Genomic DNA, 19,752 nt, shown 5'->3' on the forward strand with positions numbered 1-19,752 from the left:
CGCTTTTTTCAGTTTGGCCTGAGTTTGGGCCATTTGTGTGTGTGTGTCTTCGCCTCCTAAACGGAATTTCTTGAGTGAGACAGTCTGATAAGAGCAAAAGTCCTGAAAGCAAACGGTTTCAAGTTACAGCCTCGCTGCTTCCTGGCTGTGGAGATTGTTAAAGCTAAGTCTAGGATTTCTAATTCGTAAAATAGAAATAATGGAATAGGGACTTTTGACCTCTAAATATATGTAGCAAACAAATAATAGTTGTGAGATATATTCAGATCGTCAAGAAGGTTATACTGTATTGGGGAGACAGCCCAAAAGTTAACCATTTATGGATGTTGTTGCAGATGTGTGGCGATTTGGAGGAAGGCCTGTATCTTATAGTGGGAGGGATGTAAAAAGGATGGAGGAGGAGGATGAGGACTTGCAGTCTGGGAGGCCTGTCGATGTATAGCTATGAGATAATTGGTGAAATGCCTTTTTAAAAATATATGTATTGGTAGATGGCGGGTGAAAAGGCTGAGAAGCCAGATACTAAGGAGAAAAAACCTGAAGCCAAGAAGGCTGATGCTGGTGTCAAGGTTAAAAAGGTGAAGCAGGTTAAGAAGGGGAAGCCCCACTGCAGCCGAAACCCTGTCCTGGTCAGAGGAATTGGCAGATATTCCCGATCGGCTATGTATTCCAGAAAGGCCTTGTACAAGAGGAAGTATTCAGCAGCTAAATCCAAGGTAAGGGATGAGGGGAAGCCCTGAGCATTATGTCTTAACATTAAAATGTTTGTCTGCCTCTGACTTTTTGACGCATTTGTGTCCTACTAGGTTGAAAAGAAAAAGAAGGTGAAGGTTCTTGCTACTGTCACAAAACCAGTTGGTGGTGACAAGAATGGTGGTACCCGGGTGGTTAAACTTCGCAAAATGGTAAGATTTGGCAGAGATTGTAATTTGGGTGTTCAGTTGAGGCTTGAATCCTGTGAGGATTTTTTTTTTTTTTTTGGCTGCGTTCGGTCTTGGTTGCTGCGCTCAGGCTTTCTCTAGTTGCGGTGAGTGGGGGCTGCTCTTCGTTGCGATGTGCGGGCTTCTCATTGCGGTGGCTTCTCTAGGTGTGGAGCACGGGCTCTAGGCACACGGGCTTCAGTAGTTGTGGCTCGTGAGCTGTAGAGCGCAGGCTCAGTAGTTGTGCCGCACGGGCTTAGTTGCTCCGTGGCATGTGGGATCTTCCCCGGCCAGGGCTCAAACCCTGCATTAGCAGGCGATTCTTAACCCCTGTGCCACCAGGGAAGCCCTCCTGTGAGGATTTTTGTGTGTGTGCTTAGGTTTTAGAAGTGTATGTTTACCAGAGGATTATTAATGGAGGATAGTTCTGGGTTTGCAACTTCGCCTTATTATTTACTGTTCTTAAGTAGAGTTACCTTTCTGTGCTTTTGTTTCTTGTAAAATGTGAATAAAGTTTTGACTCACACGGTTGTTGTGAGACTTACCATGCGTAGAGCCTAGGATGCGGCCAGGCCTGTAGAACATTGGTCCACTAGAGTGGGTGTTTCTTGACCTCTCTTTACCATGCACAAGACCCCGCGTTTTCTCTGTGAAAAATAAAGGTTTGCTCTGTGATTTCCATTATGGGACTATTCCAGATTTATTACAGTCTTCACAGTTGAATATTACTGCACCAGAGGGAAAATGGCGCTTTGATTTCTTCTTGTCACTGGTTTTGTGAGCTGATTTTTCTATTAGGTATTAATGTTTGTGGTAAAAGGAAGACGATCCACTAAAATGATACAGTTAGAAATAGATTATCTTGAGTTACTTGTCATAAGCGAAAGAGTCTTTGTGTGGGGTCTTTTCTTAAAATTTATTTATTTTTGGCTGCATTGGGTCTTCGTTGCTGCGCGCGGGCTTTCTCTAGTGGCAGAGAGAGGGGGCTACTCTTCGTTGCGGTGCACGGGCTTCTCAGTACGGGGGCTTCTCTGGAGCACAGGCTCGAGGTGCGGGGGCTTCAGTAGTTGTGGCTCGCGGGCTCTAGAGTGCATACTCAATAGTTGGGGTGCTCGGGCTTAGTTGCTCCGCGGCATGTGGGATCTTCCCAGACCAGGGCTCGAACCCGTGTCCCCTGCATTGGCAGGCGGATTCTTCTTAACCACTGTGCCACCAGGGAAGCCCTGTGTGGGGTCTTATTTTTACAATAAATGAACTGGCAGTCTTGATCTAAACTAATGTCTATGATTTTATATAGTTTATTCTTTGTGGATAAGATGGAAGTGATGCATGTTAATGTGAAGCATATGAACACACTTAATTTGAGCTGGAAAACAAGCCATGCCTTTTTTCATAACATACAAAACTGTGCCAGGAGTGTGTTTCTGGAGAAGTAGGGACCCCAGAGGGTCAGGGACCCCAGAAAAGCTTGAGAATCACTGCTACACAACAGTGTATAATGATAGCTTGCCATGTAATCTCTAAAGTTTGGTTTATTCCAAATTTACAAAGGTAACTTGCTTGATGCTTTCCCTCTTTGCTTGAATTCAGCTCCTTCAGTTAAATGGATTCCACCCTATGTTTTGCATGTAAAGCTATTGAAGCAGCGTTGATCTTTTCTACCTTTAAAATATTAGAAGTGAAAATACAGTAGTGTGAATAAAGTGTTTCAAGTAACTACAGGATTGTAGTGAAGGTTTCACTGACCTCACAACCAGCTCTACTGACTTGATTAGTTTATTTAAATAAGTTGGACCTATGGGCTCTCTCTAGCCTAGGTATTATCCTACTGAAGATGTGCCTCGAAAGCTGTTGAGTCACGGCAAAAAACCCTTCAGTAAGCATGTGAGAAAACTGCGCGCTAGCATCACTCCTGGAACCGTTCTGATTATCCTCACTGGGCGCCACAGAGGCAAGGTGAGCAGAGCATGACACTTGAGGTACCTGAAGTACTTGATCCTAATAAGTTTGCGCTCTGGATAGGATTTGTTTACCTGTGTTAACTGCAGTTAGTAGCAAGAGGGTCTATGGGAGAGGTGAGAGTGATCTATGACAAAACCAACAACCGAGTCACTATCATAACGTGTTTAGTCAATAATAGACGATAACTTATTACCAGTTCCTGTCGTTGGTAATACTACTTGTTACAAGTGATTCAGATGTCCCTGTACCTGAAAATGTTTATGTATTTGAGTTAACTTCTTAGGATGTATTTGCAGGGATAGAATTACTGAGTTAAAGGGTATTAGTTTTTTTTTAAATGTTAAAAGTAGTGGCTGCTCATTAAAAATCAAGCACACAAAAGTACTGCTCGTATCCTAGAGTCACCCCTGTTATTAGTTTGGTAAGTTACTTCCAGAACTGCTGCACATATGCATATGTAGAAATTTCCTTTTTTACCAAATTTAGGAGCCTGTGATTTGATTATTTCAGAAGTCAGTTTCTAATTTGTGGAACCATCTAGCATTTCTTTTTAATCTGCAGAGGGTCATTTTCCTGAAGCAGCTGAGCAGTGGCTTGCTACTTGTGACTGGTAAGAAAATCCTTGGATTTAATATACTCTGAAATTTGCAGGTCTCCCCACCTTCAGTTTTACTGAGAAATAATTTATATGCATCACTCTTGCAAGTTTAAGGTGTACAATGTGATGGTTTGATTTACATATATTGTGAAATAATTACCACAATAGGTTCAATATCCATCTTCGCATTTAGATAAAAGAAAAAACTTTTTTCCTTGTGATGAAAACTCTTAGGATTTACTCTTTTGAAGGTTGTGTTTTTATTAAAAAAATTTTTTTTTTCAATATTTATTTTGGGTGTGCCTGGTCTTAGTTGTGGCATGTGGGATCTTCATTGTGGCATGTGGGATCATTAGTTGTGGCATGCTTGTGGGATCTAGTTCCCCGACCAGGGAACGAACCTGGGCCTCCTGCATTGGGAGCACAGTCTTACCCACTGGACCACCAGGGAAGCCCTGAAGCGTGTGTTTTTAAATGCTTGAAGTATACATTTTGCTCCCACCTAAATAGAAGTTTCAGTGTCATGAGATTCTTTGCCCTATTTCATTGCTTTATGTACATGGGAGTTCTGAGGAAGCAGGTATTTAAAGTTTGCGTGGCAACATATCACCAGGTATAACTGCCACCTAAAATGCAGAATGGTTGGCTACTAACTCCTAGGAATGCATCCTTCATAAGACTTGTAATTGGCCTGCCACTTGGCACCAGGATGGAGTTCCTGGATAGGGGGAAAGTGAACTGTTTACTCCAAAAAACAGTGCTCAGTTTAAATTTGTCCTCAAGGACCAGTGATTTTTGACCAACCTGTATAAGTGACTATGCTGTCTCCTAATCTGGGTAACTTTAAAATTTGAGGGTGGGGGGAACCTTGGACAAACTGAGATCTTGAAAAAAGCCTTGATGCTGACTGTAGAAAGCAGTTTGGAATTTCTTTGGATCCAGAGAAAAGTTAGAACTTCAACAAGTTTCTTCAAATCCAGTCAGTTCTTGAATCTTTGCATCCCCTTTCCACTCACTGTATTTTCCCCTCTTAGGGCCTCTGTCCCTCAATCGAGTTCCTCTGCGGAGAACACACCAGAAATTTGTCATTGCCACTTCCACCAAAATTGATATCAGTGGGGTGAAAATCCCAGAACATCTCACGGATGCTTACTTCAAGAAGAAGAAACTGCGTAAGCCCAGGCACCAGGAAGGTGAGATCTTCGACACAGAGAGAGAGGTAAGCTGTTTCTGTCTTTGCCTCTAATAGCTCTGGCTCTCCTACTTGGGAGTGAAAATAAACAAGGTTAACAATTGTTGGAAGAAGAAAAGCTGTAAATAATGAGGACTATCTGGGAAATAATATTTTTCCAGATTCTGCTAAATTCAGTAGTTCTTAATGGCAGCTAGGAGCTCAACTCAGAATCTTGAGGTTTTAGTGAAACTCCATGAACTACTGTTCTGTTGGGAATTTATGATCATTTATCCTTTGGGTATTAAAGTAGACAAAAGGATAAGAGTTGCTATTATTAGTATTTTTTAAATTATTTTATTTTTGGCTGCATTGGGTCGTCGTTGCTGTGCATGGGCTTTTCTCTGGTTGTGCCGAGCAGGGGCTACTCTTTGTTGTGGTGCGCGGGATTCTCATTGTGGTGGCTTCTCTTGTTGCGGAGCATGGGCTCTGGAGCGCCGGCTCAGTAGTTGTGGCGCATGGCCTTAGTTGCTCCACGGCATGTGGGATCTTCCCTGACCAGGGCTCGAATCCATGTCCCCTGCATTGGCAGGTGGATTCTTAACCACTGCGCCACCAGGGAAGCCCAAGAGTTGCTATTATTATATTAAAAATAGTTTGTAAAAAAAAAATAAAATAAAAAATAGGTTGTATTTCACAGCCCTCCAAGGAAGGAACTATCAAAATGGACTTCTAGGGACTTCCCTTGTGGCGCAGTGGTTAAGAATCCACCTGCCAATGCAAGGGACACGGATTTGAGCCCTGGTCCAGGAAGATCCCACATGCCACGGAGCAGCTAAGCCCGTGTTCTGCAACAAGAGAAGCCACCACAATAAGAAGCCCGCGCACCACAACAAAGAGTAGCCCCCGCTCGCCACAACTAGAGAAGGCCTGTGCGCAGCAACGAAGACCTAACACAACCAAAAATAAAAATAAATTAGTAATTTTTAAAAATTGCCTTCTAAATATTCCTGGGATTAAGTACTTGTGACGTAGGATTTCTTAGTTAATGTGGAGTTTGGTACTTGTACCCATTTTTTTTTAAATGATTTTTCTTTTTCTTTAGAAATATGAGATTACAGAGCAGCGGAAGGTTGATCAGAAAGCTGTGGACTCACAAATTCTGCGAAGAATCAAAGCTGTTCCTCAGCTCCAGGGCTACCTCCGCTCTGTGTTCGCTCTTACAAACGGAATTTATCCTCACAAAGTAGTGTTCTAAACTTCTTACAAAGAACCTAATTAAATAATTGGGTCCATTTCCTTTGTGTCTTTTTTCTTTTTTTAATCTGCCTGAAGGTGTGGTATGACTCAGCCAACTTGATGGGATGTTAGCCTCTACTAAGAGGAGTGGGATTGGAGGGGAGTGCTATCAGCTGCAGTGGAATCCCCTCTTTGGATCAACATCCTTAGCTTCCTAAGTGTCTTCTCAGCTTTTTCACCCGGCACCTACCAATACAAAGTAGTGGCATTTCCCCAGCCATCACTATGAACAGTACTAACTGTACATAGGTAAGAAACAACTGTGGGCTCTCAGGCCACAAACTTTCCTCCCTTTCCATGACTTAACAACCATTTCTGCCCAATTCAGCCCCTCTCCATAGACATTATTATTAGTTTCTTGTGTATCTAGTTTCTTAAAGCATACACAACAAATTAGTATAATTATTTACCTTTCCGCGTTTTTAACCAAAAACCCCATGTGCAGTACATGCTGTTATATAGATAACAAATGAATTCGATTATTCCATAGGAAGTGTTCATCTTTACTGCTGCATAGTGTAGTATTGCATTCTATGGATATTAGGGTTTCCATCCTTTGTAATTATACAGGTTTCCCCTGCTATCCAAAAGTAGAGTATGCTTCTGAAACCTTTTGTAAGCCAAAATGGCATAAAGTGAAGAAATTACCTTATGACACATCTTGCTAACAGGCATAAAATGGGATAAAACACAGATGCTCACAATTCAAAGTGATGGCTCTGGATGCTGAGATGCCAGAGTGTAGTTCCAGGGAAGGAGCTTGGCGGTGCCACTCCCACTGCCCAGACATGCTGCTGTCTCTAGTGGCTCTCTGCAAAACAAAACCGCTGTTTTCCCCCTTTGCCTTTTTTCATAAAAGTGAAAATCTTGATTTTTTTTCCAGTTAACAAAGACACGAAGTTCTTTCTCGGTTAAAGCGAACTTTCAGAAAGTGCTGGGTAATGGAGTGTGATGTAGTGAGTAATTTGCGGTGTGCATACAGATGAGCAAGCATCAGGTAAGAAGTAGCTTTTTGCTGAGTCAGGATTTAGGCAGTTTTGGTAGGTGGTGCCAAACTGCCCTCCATGGAGGTTGTACCAATTTATACTCATGTATAAGAGTGCCCGTTACCCTACAGGCTCCCTAAAATGATGTTTCATTAGACATGGGTTTTTGGCAATAGATAGGTGAAAAATCACTGATGGGCTTTTAAAGTTGGTTTTATTGATAATTTACATTTGGTAAAATTGATTTTTTGTGTGTGCAGTGCTGTGGCATCTATGCAGTTTGGGAAGCACCACCAAAGTTCCTTCCAAAAGTCAGTTTCCACTCTAGTAACCACTGATAAAATTTTTGTTTTTCTAGTTTTGTCTTTTCCAGAACATCATGTAATATGTTTTGTGGCATAATATCTGTGACATTTGTTCACATTAATGGTTCAGTAGTTCTTTTGTCAGTCAGCATTCTATTGTATCAGTGTGTCACTGTTTATTCTAAAATAATACCCATTGAAAGATACTTGGCTTGTTTATAATTATTGGAGATTATGAATAAAGCCACTATTAACATTCACATACAGGGTTTTGTGTGGACATATGTTTTCATTTCTCTTGGGTTAGAATAATTAGAAGTAGGATTGGCTGGGTTGTGTAGTTTAACTTTGTAAGAAAGTTTCAAACCCATTTTGTATCTCACCAGCAATGTGTAACAGTTCCAATTATTCCACTTCCTTCTCAGCACTGGCTATTTTCAGGTGGTTTTTTTTTAATTGAAGTATAACTGACAAATTAGTTTCAGGTGTACAGCATAATTTGTTATTTGTATAGCAAAATGATCACAATAAGTCTAGTTGACACCCATCACCATATGTAGGTATAAAATTTTTTTTCTTGTGATGAGAACTTTTAGAACTTTTAAGATGTATTCTTAATGACTTTTAAATATACAATAAAGTGTTATTAACAATAGTCATCGTGCTGTATATGACATTCCCATGATTGTCTTTGTTAATTCTAACGGTTCCAGTAAGTTTGTACTGATAGGTATACAGTGATAAGTTCTGATGCATTTTTTGAAACAAATTCCAACATCACTTCTGACTAAAGCCCTTTAAGTGGCTCCTTATCACTCTAAGGTTTGGCTCCAAAATTATGGCCACGAGTCCTCTGATTGGCCCATTTCTCCAGTCGACTCATTTTTACTCTGCCCCTCAACATACTAAGTTTCTTTTAGTTCCTCAAATTGGGCTGTTTTGCCTGCTTCAGAGCTTTGGCACACCCTGATGTTGAACTGCCCTTCCCACCATGTGACTGGCCCCTACTAAATAGTAATGATAATATATATATTTTATTTTGCGGTACGCGGGCCTCTCACTGCTGTGGCCTCTCCCGTTGCGGAGCACAGGCTCCAGGCGCGCAGGCCCAGCGGCCATGGCTCACGGGCCCAGCCGCTCCACGGCATGTGGGATCTTCCCAGACCGGGACACGAAGCTGTGTCCCCTGCATCGGCAGGCGGACTCTCAACTGCTGTGCCACCAGGGAAGCCCCGTAATGATAATTTGACTGGTCAAGTAGGTTATCCAGGAGCAAGGAAACATTGCTCAGGCCAATGCAAGCATCTGGTCCGCTTGACAGATGTATTTGTTATGATAAAGAAAAGGTATTGTGATTTATCAGTGTCTGTGAGCTTAGGGCTAGAGCTACCTTCAGGGTGTTGAAAAATAAGGTTTCTGTTTTTCCTGCAGATCACACCAGTTCTTAGGTATATGCAAGCATGTTTACTGCAGCACCAAAGGTTCCATCTGTAGGGGATCAGTAGTTTACATCCATACGTTGGAGTATGATGTAGTGTTACAAAGAGTGAAGTAGCTGCATAAGAACTGTTGTGAAGGGACTTCTCTGGGGTCCAGCTGTTAAGACGCCGAACTTCCACTGCAAGGGGCACAGGTTCGATCCCTGGTCAGGAAACTAAGATCCCACAAGCTGTGTGGCGCGGCCCCTCCCCACAAAAAAAGAAAACGACAAGATTGATACCCACAAAATATAAACTGTTAAAAATTCAGATTGGTAAGAAAAAGACTAAAATCTTGATAGACAAAAAGGCAATTCACGAAAGAAGACATATATTACTAGTATTTACGAAAAAAGATCTAGTCTCCCTAGTAAAGAAATGTACATTTAAAATGAGATACTGTTTTTACCTATTAAGATTAGCAAAATATATTTTAACACTACATGTTGTTGAAGATTTGTTGAAATGAACATTCATGCACTGCTTGTGGAATACAGATGGGCAGAATATTCAAGACAGCAACTTCATAATATGTAACAAGACTCCACTTCTAGGAACCTTGAATAAATAATCACAAATATACAAAAGTCATGTAAAAAAAGTACATAGTATCTCATTTTGATAAAAAAATTATATATATGTGGTAGATTGTAAAAATGGCCACAAGAAATCTGTACATTAAGCAGTGGTTCTCAATTTTTTGGTCTCAGGAGCCCTTTACAGTCTTAAATTATTAAAGATATGAAAGGTTTTTATTTATGTGGGTTATGTCTATTGATACTTACCATATCAAGACCAAATAATTATTAAAAGATTTGTTTTTAAATGACAACAAACCATTCCATGTTAATGCAATATTTTTGTGAAAAACATTTTCCAAAACAAAAATGAGAAGAATGGCATTGTTTTACATTTTTGCAAATTGCTTAATGTCTGGCTTAATAGAAGACAGCTGGCTTCTCATATGTGCTTCTATGTTCAGTCTGTTACATTATCACATATTATGTCCTGCAGCCTCTGGAAACTATTCTACACTCATGAGAGAATGCAAGTGAAAAGACAGTGTCTTAGTAGCAGCATGATAAATGGATTTCACTTCATGGGTTCATTTTAAGAATCTCAGGGATGCTAAGGATTCCCAGATCATACTTAGAACCACTGCACTAGTCCCTTAGCAAGGTTCCAGAGGTGGAATCCGTATCTCTACTTTTGAGATGTCCTCCTTTCCAGTCCACCTGCTTCCTACAGCTCTGGTGCATCTGTGCAATGCTTAGGGCAGGACTGCTTGTCGCGGACAAGGCTGGGAACCTCGTGCCTGAGATCCTACCTCCTTAGCATTCAAATACCTCTTGTTTAGTTTTCCTGTTGCTGCTGTAACAAATTACCACAAAGTCTATGGCTTAAAGCATCACAGATATATTCTCTTACAGTTCTGGAGGTCAGAAATCAGTTTCAGTGGGCTAATGTCAAGCTGTTGGTAGTGAGTGGCCACCCATACCCGTTGACTTGCGATCCCTTCCTCCTAGGTACACCAGTGCAAATACTTGTCTTCACATCACCTTCCTCTGATCCTAGATCTCTCTTACAAAGACCATTGTGATTACATCCCAACTGGATAATTCAGGGTATCTTACTGTGAAGATCAGTTTCTCCACTCAAATACTTCTGAGACCAAAATGTATGGGTTTTCCACACCAAGCACTTCTCCAGTTCTCTGCAGATACCAACTGAATGTCCTACAATTCAATTCCGATGCTACCTACCCGGAGTTAGCATGGACCCCACAAGTTAAGGGCTCAGTCCCACAAGACTGCCTCTCACATCAGATGCCAGTCACAAGTACTGGGTCCCCAGGTTACCCACACTTCTGTCTGACTTGGCTACAAATGGAGGGTTCCCACGACTCCCTCCTCAGGTTTGATAATTGGCTATAATGATGGCTCACAGGACTCAGAGAAACACTTTACTTATATTCATTCACCAGTTTGCTATAAAGGATACAACTCAGGAACAGCCAAATGGAATAGAGAAATAGGGCAAGGTAAGGGTGATGTCTGGAGCACCATACCCTCTCTGGGTGCACTACCCTGCCAGCACCTCTTGATGTGTTCACCAGCCAAGAAGCTCATCAAATCTTGTTCAAGTATTTATGGAGCTTAATCACCAGCACTACCACCCCTTACCCACTTTTCCTTAAGTCTGGGTAGGGCTGAAATTTCCAAGCTTCTAATCCCTTGGTCTTTCTGGTGGCCAGCTAGGGGTCCCAACCCTAAGTCACCTCACTAACATAAACTCAGGTGTGATCAAAAAGAGCTCCTGGGGCTTCCCTGTGGTGCAGTGGTTAAGAATCCGCCTGCCAGTGTAGGGGACACGGGTTCGAGCCTTGGTCTGGGAAGATCCCACATGCCGCGGAGCAACTAAGCCCATGCGTCACAACTACTGAGTCTGCGCTCTAGAGCCCGAGAGCCACAACTACTGAGCCCACGTGCCTAGACCCATACTCCACGAGAAGCCACTGCAATGAGAAGCCCAAGCAGCACAACAAAGAGAAGCCCCCGCTCACCGCAACTAGAGAAAGCCCGCTTGCGGCAACAGACCCAATGCAGCCAAAAATGAATAAATAAATAAATTTTTAAAAAGAGCTCCTTATGAATAACAAAAGACGCTCCCATCACTCAGGAAAATTTCATGGGCTTTAGGAGCTCTGTGTCAGGAACCCAGGACAAAGACCAAATATATTTTTATCAGGTCTTAATCACATCTGCTAAGTACGTTTTGCCATATAAAGTATTGATAATATCCACAAATTTGAGGGATTAGGACAGGGACATACTTTGGGACTATTATTTAGCCTACACCACCTGCCAAGCTCTGGTTACAAGGGTTTGGGGTTTGGGGAGGGTTCCTGCTCCATTCCAAGGCCCGATTCTCACCTTTAGAAGCTCTAAGTGGTTGGTTTGTTTGCTTTTTGGCCACACCTTGAGGCTTGTGGGATCTTAGTTCCCAGACGAGGGATCCAACCCACGCCCCCCGGCATTGAACCACCAGGGAAGTCCCTTAGAAGCCAGGGAAGTCCCCTAGAAGCTCTTAAGTGTTGAACAGACCCCAGTGCTACCCTCCATGTATATAATTCAAAATAAAAACAGTGTCAAAGTGGAAAATACATGTAAGGAAAGGCAACCATATTCTGAATTTCCCCATAGATTGTACAAGTATAAAATGGGAATTTCTTTGGGAAAAGAGGGTGTGGAATAATTCATTCAAAAAATATTCATTGAGTGCAGGTCAATTGAAAATGGTGTAGAGGTTAAAGTTATAGCTTTGGGGATCCAATGGACTTGGATTTGAATCCTAATTTTGCTGCTTATTCACTTACCTTTCAGATAATCAATATGCTAATAATGGCAAATGATGTGGTCGTATTTGCTAAGCAAAGTATATACTTTTTTTTAAGAATTGTTTTATTGTGGTAAATTATATATAACAAAATGTACCATTTTAAACATTTTAAGTATATAGTTCAGTGGCATTAAGAATTTAATATAAGGACTTCCCCGGTGGTACAGTGGTTAAGACTCTGAACTCCCACTGCAGGGGCTGCAGGTTCGATCCCTGGTCGGGGTACTAGGATCCCACATGCTGCATGGTGCCCACGGTGTGGCCAAAAAACAAATAAATAAAAAATATGAGAAAGTCATTAAAAAATGTAAAAAAAGTTTAATATGCAATATTTAATATATATGTATTTAAATATATAAGCATTAATATATATTTGATTAAATATATAAATATTTAATATATTTAAAATACATTTAATGTATACAGTCTAACAAAAGAGACAGGCATCTAAATTTTTATTAATAATTATTTAATTGCAGTTAAGATAGGTACAACTAAGAAAAAGTATAGTGGGCAAAGAGATTGAGAAACAGGAGCATTTGTCATGTTTGGGGGAGCCAAGGAATTTCCCTATGAGGTAGCTGAGACCTGAAGGATGAATAGGAGTTTGCCAAGTGAAACAGGTGGGAAGTGCAATCTAGGCCAGGGAACAGCATGTGCAAAGGCCTGGAGTAGGAACAGTTGTACAAGTGGTAAAGAACTGGAAAGAAGCCAGGGTGAGTTTCTTCAATCAAGATTGACATTGGCTTGAGGTGAGGTAAAGAAGCAGATGAAGGGTGGGAGCAGAGGGGGCCTGCAGTGGCTGCAAAAGGTGATACAACATTGTGAATTCACGTGTGAACTTTTTTTGTAAGGCATCTTCAAAGTCATTTAGCACTAAGAAGCCTTTACAAAGCAACTACTTTAAGCACCATGCCAGGCACTAGGGACTTAGGGTTAAAAACTCAGTGGCTGATAATAACAAGCATGTAGTGGACCGCTCCAGGGTCTGTGGGTTGGCTCTTCTTCAAGGATGAGATCTGCAGGTCTTGGCTCTAGGCTGGTGGCTCAGGTCTCCCCACATGTCCAATTCTGGGACCAGCAGCTCCTGGAGTGTGTGCTTTTTTTGACAGATGCCAAACTGAACAAGAATATTTGACCTCTGCTCACATCACGTCTGCTAAAATGTCATTGACCAAAGCACGTCACAAGGCCAAGCCCAGCTTTATGGGGCAGGGAAATTTACTCCACCTGCTCTGATGGGACGTTTGGGAAAGACCTTGTATTTGATTCCTAAGGCTGCAGTAACAAAGTACGACAAACTGGGTGGCTTAAAACAACAGAAATCCATTGTCTCACAGTTCAGGAGACTGGAAGTCCAACTTTAGGGTGTCAGCAGGGTTGATTCCTTCCAGAGGCTCCGAATGAGAATGTATTCTATCCTTCTCTCCTAGCTTCTGGTAGTTGCCCACCAACCTCAGTGTTTCTTGTCTTGTAGAAGTATCACTCCAATCTCTGCCTCTGTCATCACGTGGTCTTCCCTCTATGGCTCCTCTGTATCTCTGTGTCCAAATTTCCCTCTTCTTAGACAAGTATCATATGATATCATGTATGTGTGGAATCTAAAATGTGATCCAAGTAAACTTATTTACAAAACAGAAACAGACTCACAGACACAGAAAACAAACTTATGGTTACCAAACGGAAAAGGTGGGGGAGGGATAAATTAGGAGTTTGGGATTAGCAGATACAAACTCCTATATATAAAATAGATAAACAACAAGGTCCTACTGTATAGCACGGGGAACTATATTCCATATCTTGTAATAACCTATAATGGAAAAGGATATGAAAAAGAATATATATATGCATAACTGAATCACCTTGCTGTACACCAAAAACTAACATAGCATTGTAAATTAACTATACTTCCATAAAAATAAAAATTAAAAAAAAATTACCATAAAAAAAAATTTCAGGACTTCCCTGGCGGTCCAGTGGTTAAGACTCTGCACTTCCAGTGCAGGGGGCGTGGGTTCGATCCCTGGTCAGGGAACTAAGGTCCTGCATGCCGCGTGGTGTGGCCAAGAAAAGGTTTTTTTTTTCCTCTTCTTAGAAGGACATGAATCTTTGGATTAAGGTCCACCCTAATCCAGTATAACATCATCTTAACTTGATTACATCTGCAAAGGCCCTGTTTTCAAATAAGGTCACATTCACAAGTTCTGGGTGGACATGAAGTTGGGAGACACTATTCAACCTCCAGTACAGTCACATAATAAAGGGTATGGATGTATGACTTTAATAAACGGAGAAAGTAAAGAATTGAGAACACTTTCCAATCTACCACAAAGTTACAGCAAAGGCCCAGAAAAGGGAAAGCCCAGGGCCTCCCTGGTGGCGCAGTGGTTGAGAGTCCGCCTGCCGATGCAGGGGATACGGGTTCGTGCCCCGGTCTGGGAGGATCCCATATGCCGCGGAGCGGCTGGGCCCGTGAGCCATGGCTGCTGAGCCTGCGCGTCCGGAGCCTGTGCTCCGCAACGGGAGAGGCCACAACAGTGAGAGGCCCGCATACCACAAAAAAAAAAAAAAAAAAAAAGGGAAAGCCCAGAAAAAGGGATGATATATGTGAACTCTAAGTATTTTAGCACGTTCAGTGGGTGGAAAGGGGCTGAGGACTGTGAGAAGTGACACTTTTGCCCAATAAGAGCCTGATCCTGAAGATTTTGTGGGGCCCCAGAGGAAATCAAGAGAGATCACTACAGGATTTTTAAAGTATTAATTAATTAATTAATTTTTTTCTGCATTGGGTCTTTGTTGCTGCGTGTGGGCTTTCTCCAGTTGCGGCGAGCGGGGGCTACTCTTCATTGCGGTGTGCGGGCTTCCTTATTGCGGTGGCTTCTCTTGTTGGGGAGCATGGGCTCTATGTGGGCAGGCTCAGTAGTTGTGGCACACGGGCTTAGTTACTCCGCGGCATGTGGGAACCTGTGTCCCCTGCATTGGCAGGTGGATTCTTAACCACTGCACCACCAGGGAAGTCCCTCCACTACAGGATTTTAAAGCCAGGAAGTGACTTGATAATCACGCTTGCATTTTATTTTTATTTTTAAAAAATTCATTAAAAAAAGAATTTTGTTTTTTTGGCTGTGCCAGGTCTTAGTTGCAGCATGCAGGATCTTAGGTGCGGCATGTGGGATCTAGTTCCCTGATCAGGGATCGGACCCAGGCCCCCTGCACTGGGATCGTGGAGTCTTAGCCACTGGACCACCAGGGAAGTCCCCACACTTGCATTTTAGAAAGATCACTCTAAATGAGGACTGGTTTAAGGAGAACAAGGAACAACTAAAATACCCTAGCAATGTGAACAGTGGCAGGAATCTGATCAACTTATTGATTTTTTTTTTTTTTTACTAATTAGAACAGTCAATGCAAATTTTTATGAAAAAGAAACAAGCTCTGATATAAAAATAAGTAGGAAAGGAAATAGGGCACAGCCTAAAATAATCCTAAAATTGTGGGGGGAAGAAACCCCACAAGTGTGATCCTGGAGTCCTAGTGCTGCTTTAGATTGAATTCCTTCGTGATAAGGATATTAAAAAGAAAATATCCACCTGCAGATTCTTCTCCTCACATAACAGTTTCCTCCTGTACAAACTTCCAGTTATAAGATAAATAAGTACCAGGGATGTAATGTACAACCTGATTAATATAATCAACACTGCTGTATGTTATATATGAAGGTTGTCAAGAGAGTGAATCCTCAGAGTTCTCATCACAAGGAAAAAACAGTTTTTCTTTTCTTTTGTTTGTATATGGGATGATGGATATTCGCTAAACTCATTGTGATAATCACTTCATGATGTATGTAAGTCAAATCATTATGCTGTACACCTTAAACTTACACAGTACTCTATGTCAGTTATATCTCAAAAAAACTGAAAGATCAACAACAAAACCCCCCAGGACATCCTCAGGGAACCTTCCTCATTTCTCAGCTCAGGTCCCTGGACTTCTCATCCCCTTTGGAATTACTTGTTCCAAGTCACTTCCCCATCCTAAGCTTCTGGAGGGAGGGAAGCTGCCTTTTTCCTAGAGAGGAGTGCCAAACCTAACATTTTGTCGGCACAAAGTAGGCACTCGGTGAATACTGAATGAATGAAAACATAGAGTGTTTGCTTTTCCTCTTGTGCAAACTCTAAGATTGTGTCTTTTGCCCACTTTTCCTTTGTGAAGGCTACCGTTTTTTAATGTAAGTTTTTGTTTGCATCAGGGAAGTGCTTGCAAATTTGTTAAGTAAGAATTGGAAATTCCAGTGCGGTACGGCCTCTGATGTCCACAAGGGGGCGAGAGAGGACGTGGCATGTTTCGGAGCTCCAAGGTGCCGATTCCTCCAATGACAGTTGCACGTCATGCTGCTTCATCATTGGGCTTTTCATCGTTGAGCTTTTCATCAACGTGGAGGCTTGTCCCTTAAGTTACCGTAATCAAGGGAGCTCTAAGGAGAATTTCTCCCTCTTCATTTTCAAATATCTTTTTCATCCTATTTCCTTTCTCTGCTGCCTCATAGACTCACCTATGAGCTGACAGAATCTTCCTTGAAAAAAATTAAAAAAAAAAAAAAGAAGAAAGCAGGGCTGACCAGATCACTTGGAAAAAAAGATTTTGAGTAGGTGTGTGTGCTTCCTCTTTGAGACTGTGATTAGTGAGATGGAAATACTCAATCTCCCCCACAGGTTCTGTCAATGTGTGTGCATGTATTTATTTAGCAGATGTAGGCATGTGTTTTTTTCCTTGGTGTTTTGAAAGGCTTTAAAAATTAACATGGCTGTTTTGTTTAAAGCTATTTCAAGCTCTATTAAGGCTTATCAAGGACCACTTATCTCCAGGCTACACTTGCATTTCTGTGGGCCTGGTAAGGATTACAGACTCATTTTAGACAGTCAGCTGGTGCAGAAAAGCCAGCAGAAGGGAGAGATATTGCAAAATCCCAGAGGGGCCCCAACTTGAGCCAAGGCCAGTGAACACTGCGTCAGCAGCTGGGGCAGCGGAGAGACAGTCTCCATCAACAAGCTTGCTCTCTCCTGGGGAGATGCCTCCAAGGGGAAACTGAAGTCCAATCTACTCATAGCTCTTCTTGCTGCTTTCTCATGCTTCCTCCAGAGGGTTGCCTAGCCAACACCTTCCCTTGATCCTTTTCCCATCCCGAGCCCCCATTCTCAAATGGAAGAGTGGAAAGGACAATTCCGAAGAAAATAAGTCATAAACCATAAACCTTTCCTTTCTATGATTCCATGAATGGATGTTTCCTCTGTGTGTGTGTGTGTGTGTGTGTGTGTGTGTGTGTGTGAGAGAGATCTTGACTAAATTTGGATTCTCTGCCTCCAGGCTTCCAGCATAGAGTTCTTCTGAGCAGGGACTTTCTTTGTCTTGCTGATCTGTTCTAGAAATTCCCAGTAAATGGTCTTTTTCCAGAGGGGGTTCTATAAATATTAATTCATCAGCTGCCTCATTGTGGTACAGTGGCAGCCATGCAGTCCTATGACTAATTAATTACTGTTGCTAAAATATTAAATAACTATTTTTTTTGGAGAGGTGATAAAAAGACGGTATTATTTTAAGGTTTTTCCATTTTACAGAAAATGGTAAATATTAACTCTGTAGACTGTGAAAGTTTAGATACATATATTATAATCCCTAGAGTAACCCCTAAATATAATACAAAGAGATACTGCAGAAAGGCTAATAGATATATTAAAACGGAATAATAAAAGTTTTTCAAATAACCAAAAAGAAGGCATCAAAAGAGGACCATAGAAACAAAACACAAAGGGACAAATAGAAAACAGCAAAATGGTAGACGTAAATCCAAGCATATCAATAATTGTATAAAATGTTAATGACTGAGACACTAAAATTAATAGGCAGGGGATGACTGAGTGAATAAAAATAAGACCCTACTACATACGATGAGACATACATATTAAATATGAACACAGGTTGAAAGTAAATTGTGGGACAATATATACCATGAAAACAGTAAGTATATCAAGACTAAAGTGGCTTTTTAAAACTTCAGATTTAAATAGCTATTCAGTAAGGACACAGATGTAGAGAATGGACTTGAGAACATGGGGAGGGGGAATGGTAAGCTGGGATGAAGTGAGAGAGTTGCATGGACATATATACACCACCAAATGTAAAATAGTCAGCTAGTGGGAAGCAGCTGCATAGCACAGGGAGATTAGCTCGGTGCTTTGTGTCCACCTAGAGGGGTGGGATATGGAGCGTGGGAGGGAGAGGCAAGAGGGAGGAGATATGGGGATATATGTATATGTATAGCTGATTCACTTCGTTATAAAGCAGAAACTAACACAGCATTGTAAAGTAATTATACTCCAATAAAGATGTTTAAAAAGAAAATGCTATGGAACAAAAAAATAAATAAATAAATAGCTATTCAGTATGCAGTCTAAAGACTTTCAGCCTTGGATATGTGCTGCTTTCATTAATTGAAGTGAAGGACAATACAGACTGCCCCTGACCTAGGATGGTTGGACTTACAGATTTTTTGACTTGACAGTGGTGTGAAAGCGATATACATGCAGTAGAAACTGAATCTCAGATTTTGAATTTTGATCTTTTTCTGGGCTAGTGATACGCGGTAAGATCCTCTCTCGTGATGCCAAGGAAGTGGCAGCAAGCTTCCACTATAGATGAACAACCTATATACTTACAACCATTCAGTATCTATGCAACCATTCTGTTTTTCACTTTCAGTATAGTATTCAATAAATTACACAAGATATTCAATGCTTCATTATAAAAGAGGTTTTGTGTTAGATGATTTTGCTCAATTGTAGGCTAATGTAAGTGTTCTGAGCCCGTTTAAGGTAGGTTGAGCTAAGCTATGATGTTCAGTGAGACTTTCTACTTTTGATATTTTCAGTTTATGATGGGTTTATCAGGGCATAATCCCATCATAGGTCAAGAAAGATCTGTACTTCTTCGGCATTTAAACTCCTGATCTTGAAATATAAACAATATGAGAAGGAGAATTTATTTTGAGCCACACAAGAAGGTTATTTAGATTCCGAAACCTGAGCATTCAAAAACTGATGGTTGCCATTGGATTTGGAAGTTGTGAGACAAAATAAGGAAGCTGGGATTATAGAATCAGACAGACCTGGGTTCACATCTGAGATTTGATGTTTACTGTCTGTGAGATATTGAGTAAAGTATCCAACTGAGCCTCAGTTTCCTAGCTGAAAGTGGGAGTAATAATATCTCCATTCTGTACACCTCCCAGGATTTGACACCTGCTAGGAGCTTAGTAAATGCGTGTGGGATAAATATCATGAAAATGAAATTAACAGTCATTTTAAGACACATGAGATTGTTGTAACTGTGCAATGTATGTGAATTACTTATTTGGGAGGGAGGCAGTACAGGATGGAGCCAGCTATGTGTTCAAATCTCAGTTCTGCCAATTCCTAGGCAGGTGCAAGTCACTTAATTCTGAGCCTCAGTTCCTTATAAAATGGGGCTATTAATGAATACTTGGAAGGGTAGTATGGTGGTTATATGAGTGGAGACACTTTGATTCCTAGGTGTTCAATAGATTTTTTTTTTTTTGCTTTTTTAAAAAGTAGTGCATG

At 41.3% G+C, this 19,752-nt stretch overlaps 1 protein-coding gene across 2 annotated transcripts; it reads left to right on the forward strand.

Annotated features, from left to right (window-relative positions):
- Positions 1–216: 216 nt before the first annotated feature.
- On the forward strand, positions 217–5,950 carry RPL6 (ribosomal protein L6). 2 transcript variants are annotated; one of them, XM_079717526.1, is made up of 6 exons: positions 217–716; positions 807–905; positions 2,733–2,876; positions 3,444–3,492; positions 4,515–4,699; positions 5,757–5,950. In XM_079717526.1, exons 1-6 carry the CDS (start codon positions 492–494, stop codon positions 5,907–5,909), a joined length of 855 nt encoding a protein of 284 aa, XP_079573652.1. In that variant the 5' UTR covers positions 217–491; the 3' UTR covers positions 5,910–5,950. The 2 variants fall into 2 exon arrangements, with proteins under 2 accessions (XP_079573652.1, XP_079573653.1); XM_079717527.1 differs by lacking the exon at positions 2,733–2,876 and having other exon boundaries at positions 219–716.
- The last annotated feature ends 13,802 nt before the right edge of the window (positions 5,951–19,752 follow it).

The sequence above is a fragment of the Hyperoodon ampullatus genome, assembly GCF_949752795.1.
Source record: "Hyperoodon ampullatus genome assembly, chromosome: 13".
Classification (NCBI taxonomy): domain Eukaryota; kingdom Metazoa; phylum Chordata; class Mammalia; order Artiodactyla; family Ziphiidae; genus Hyperoodon; species Hyperoodon ampullatus.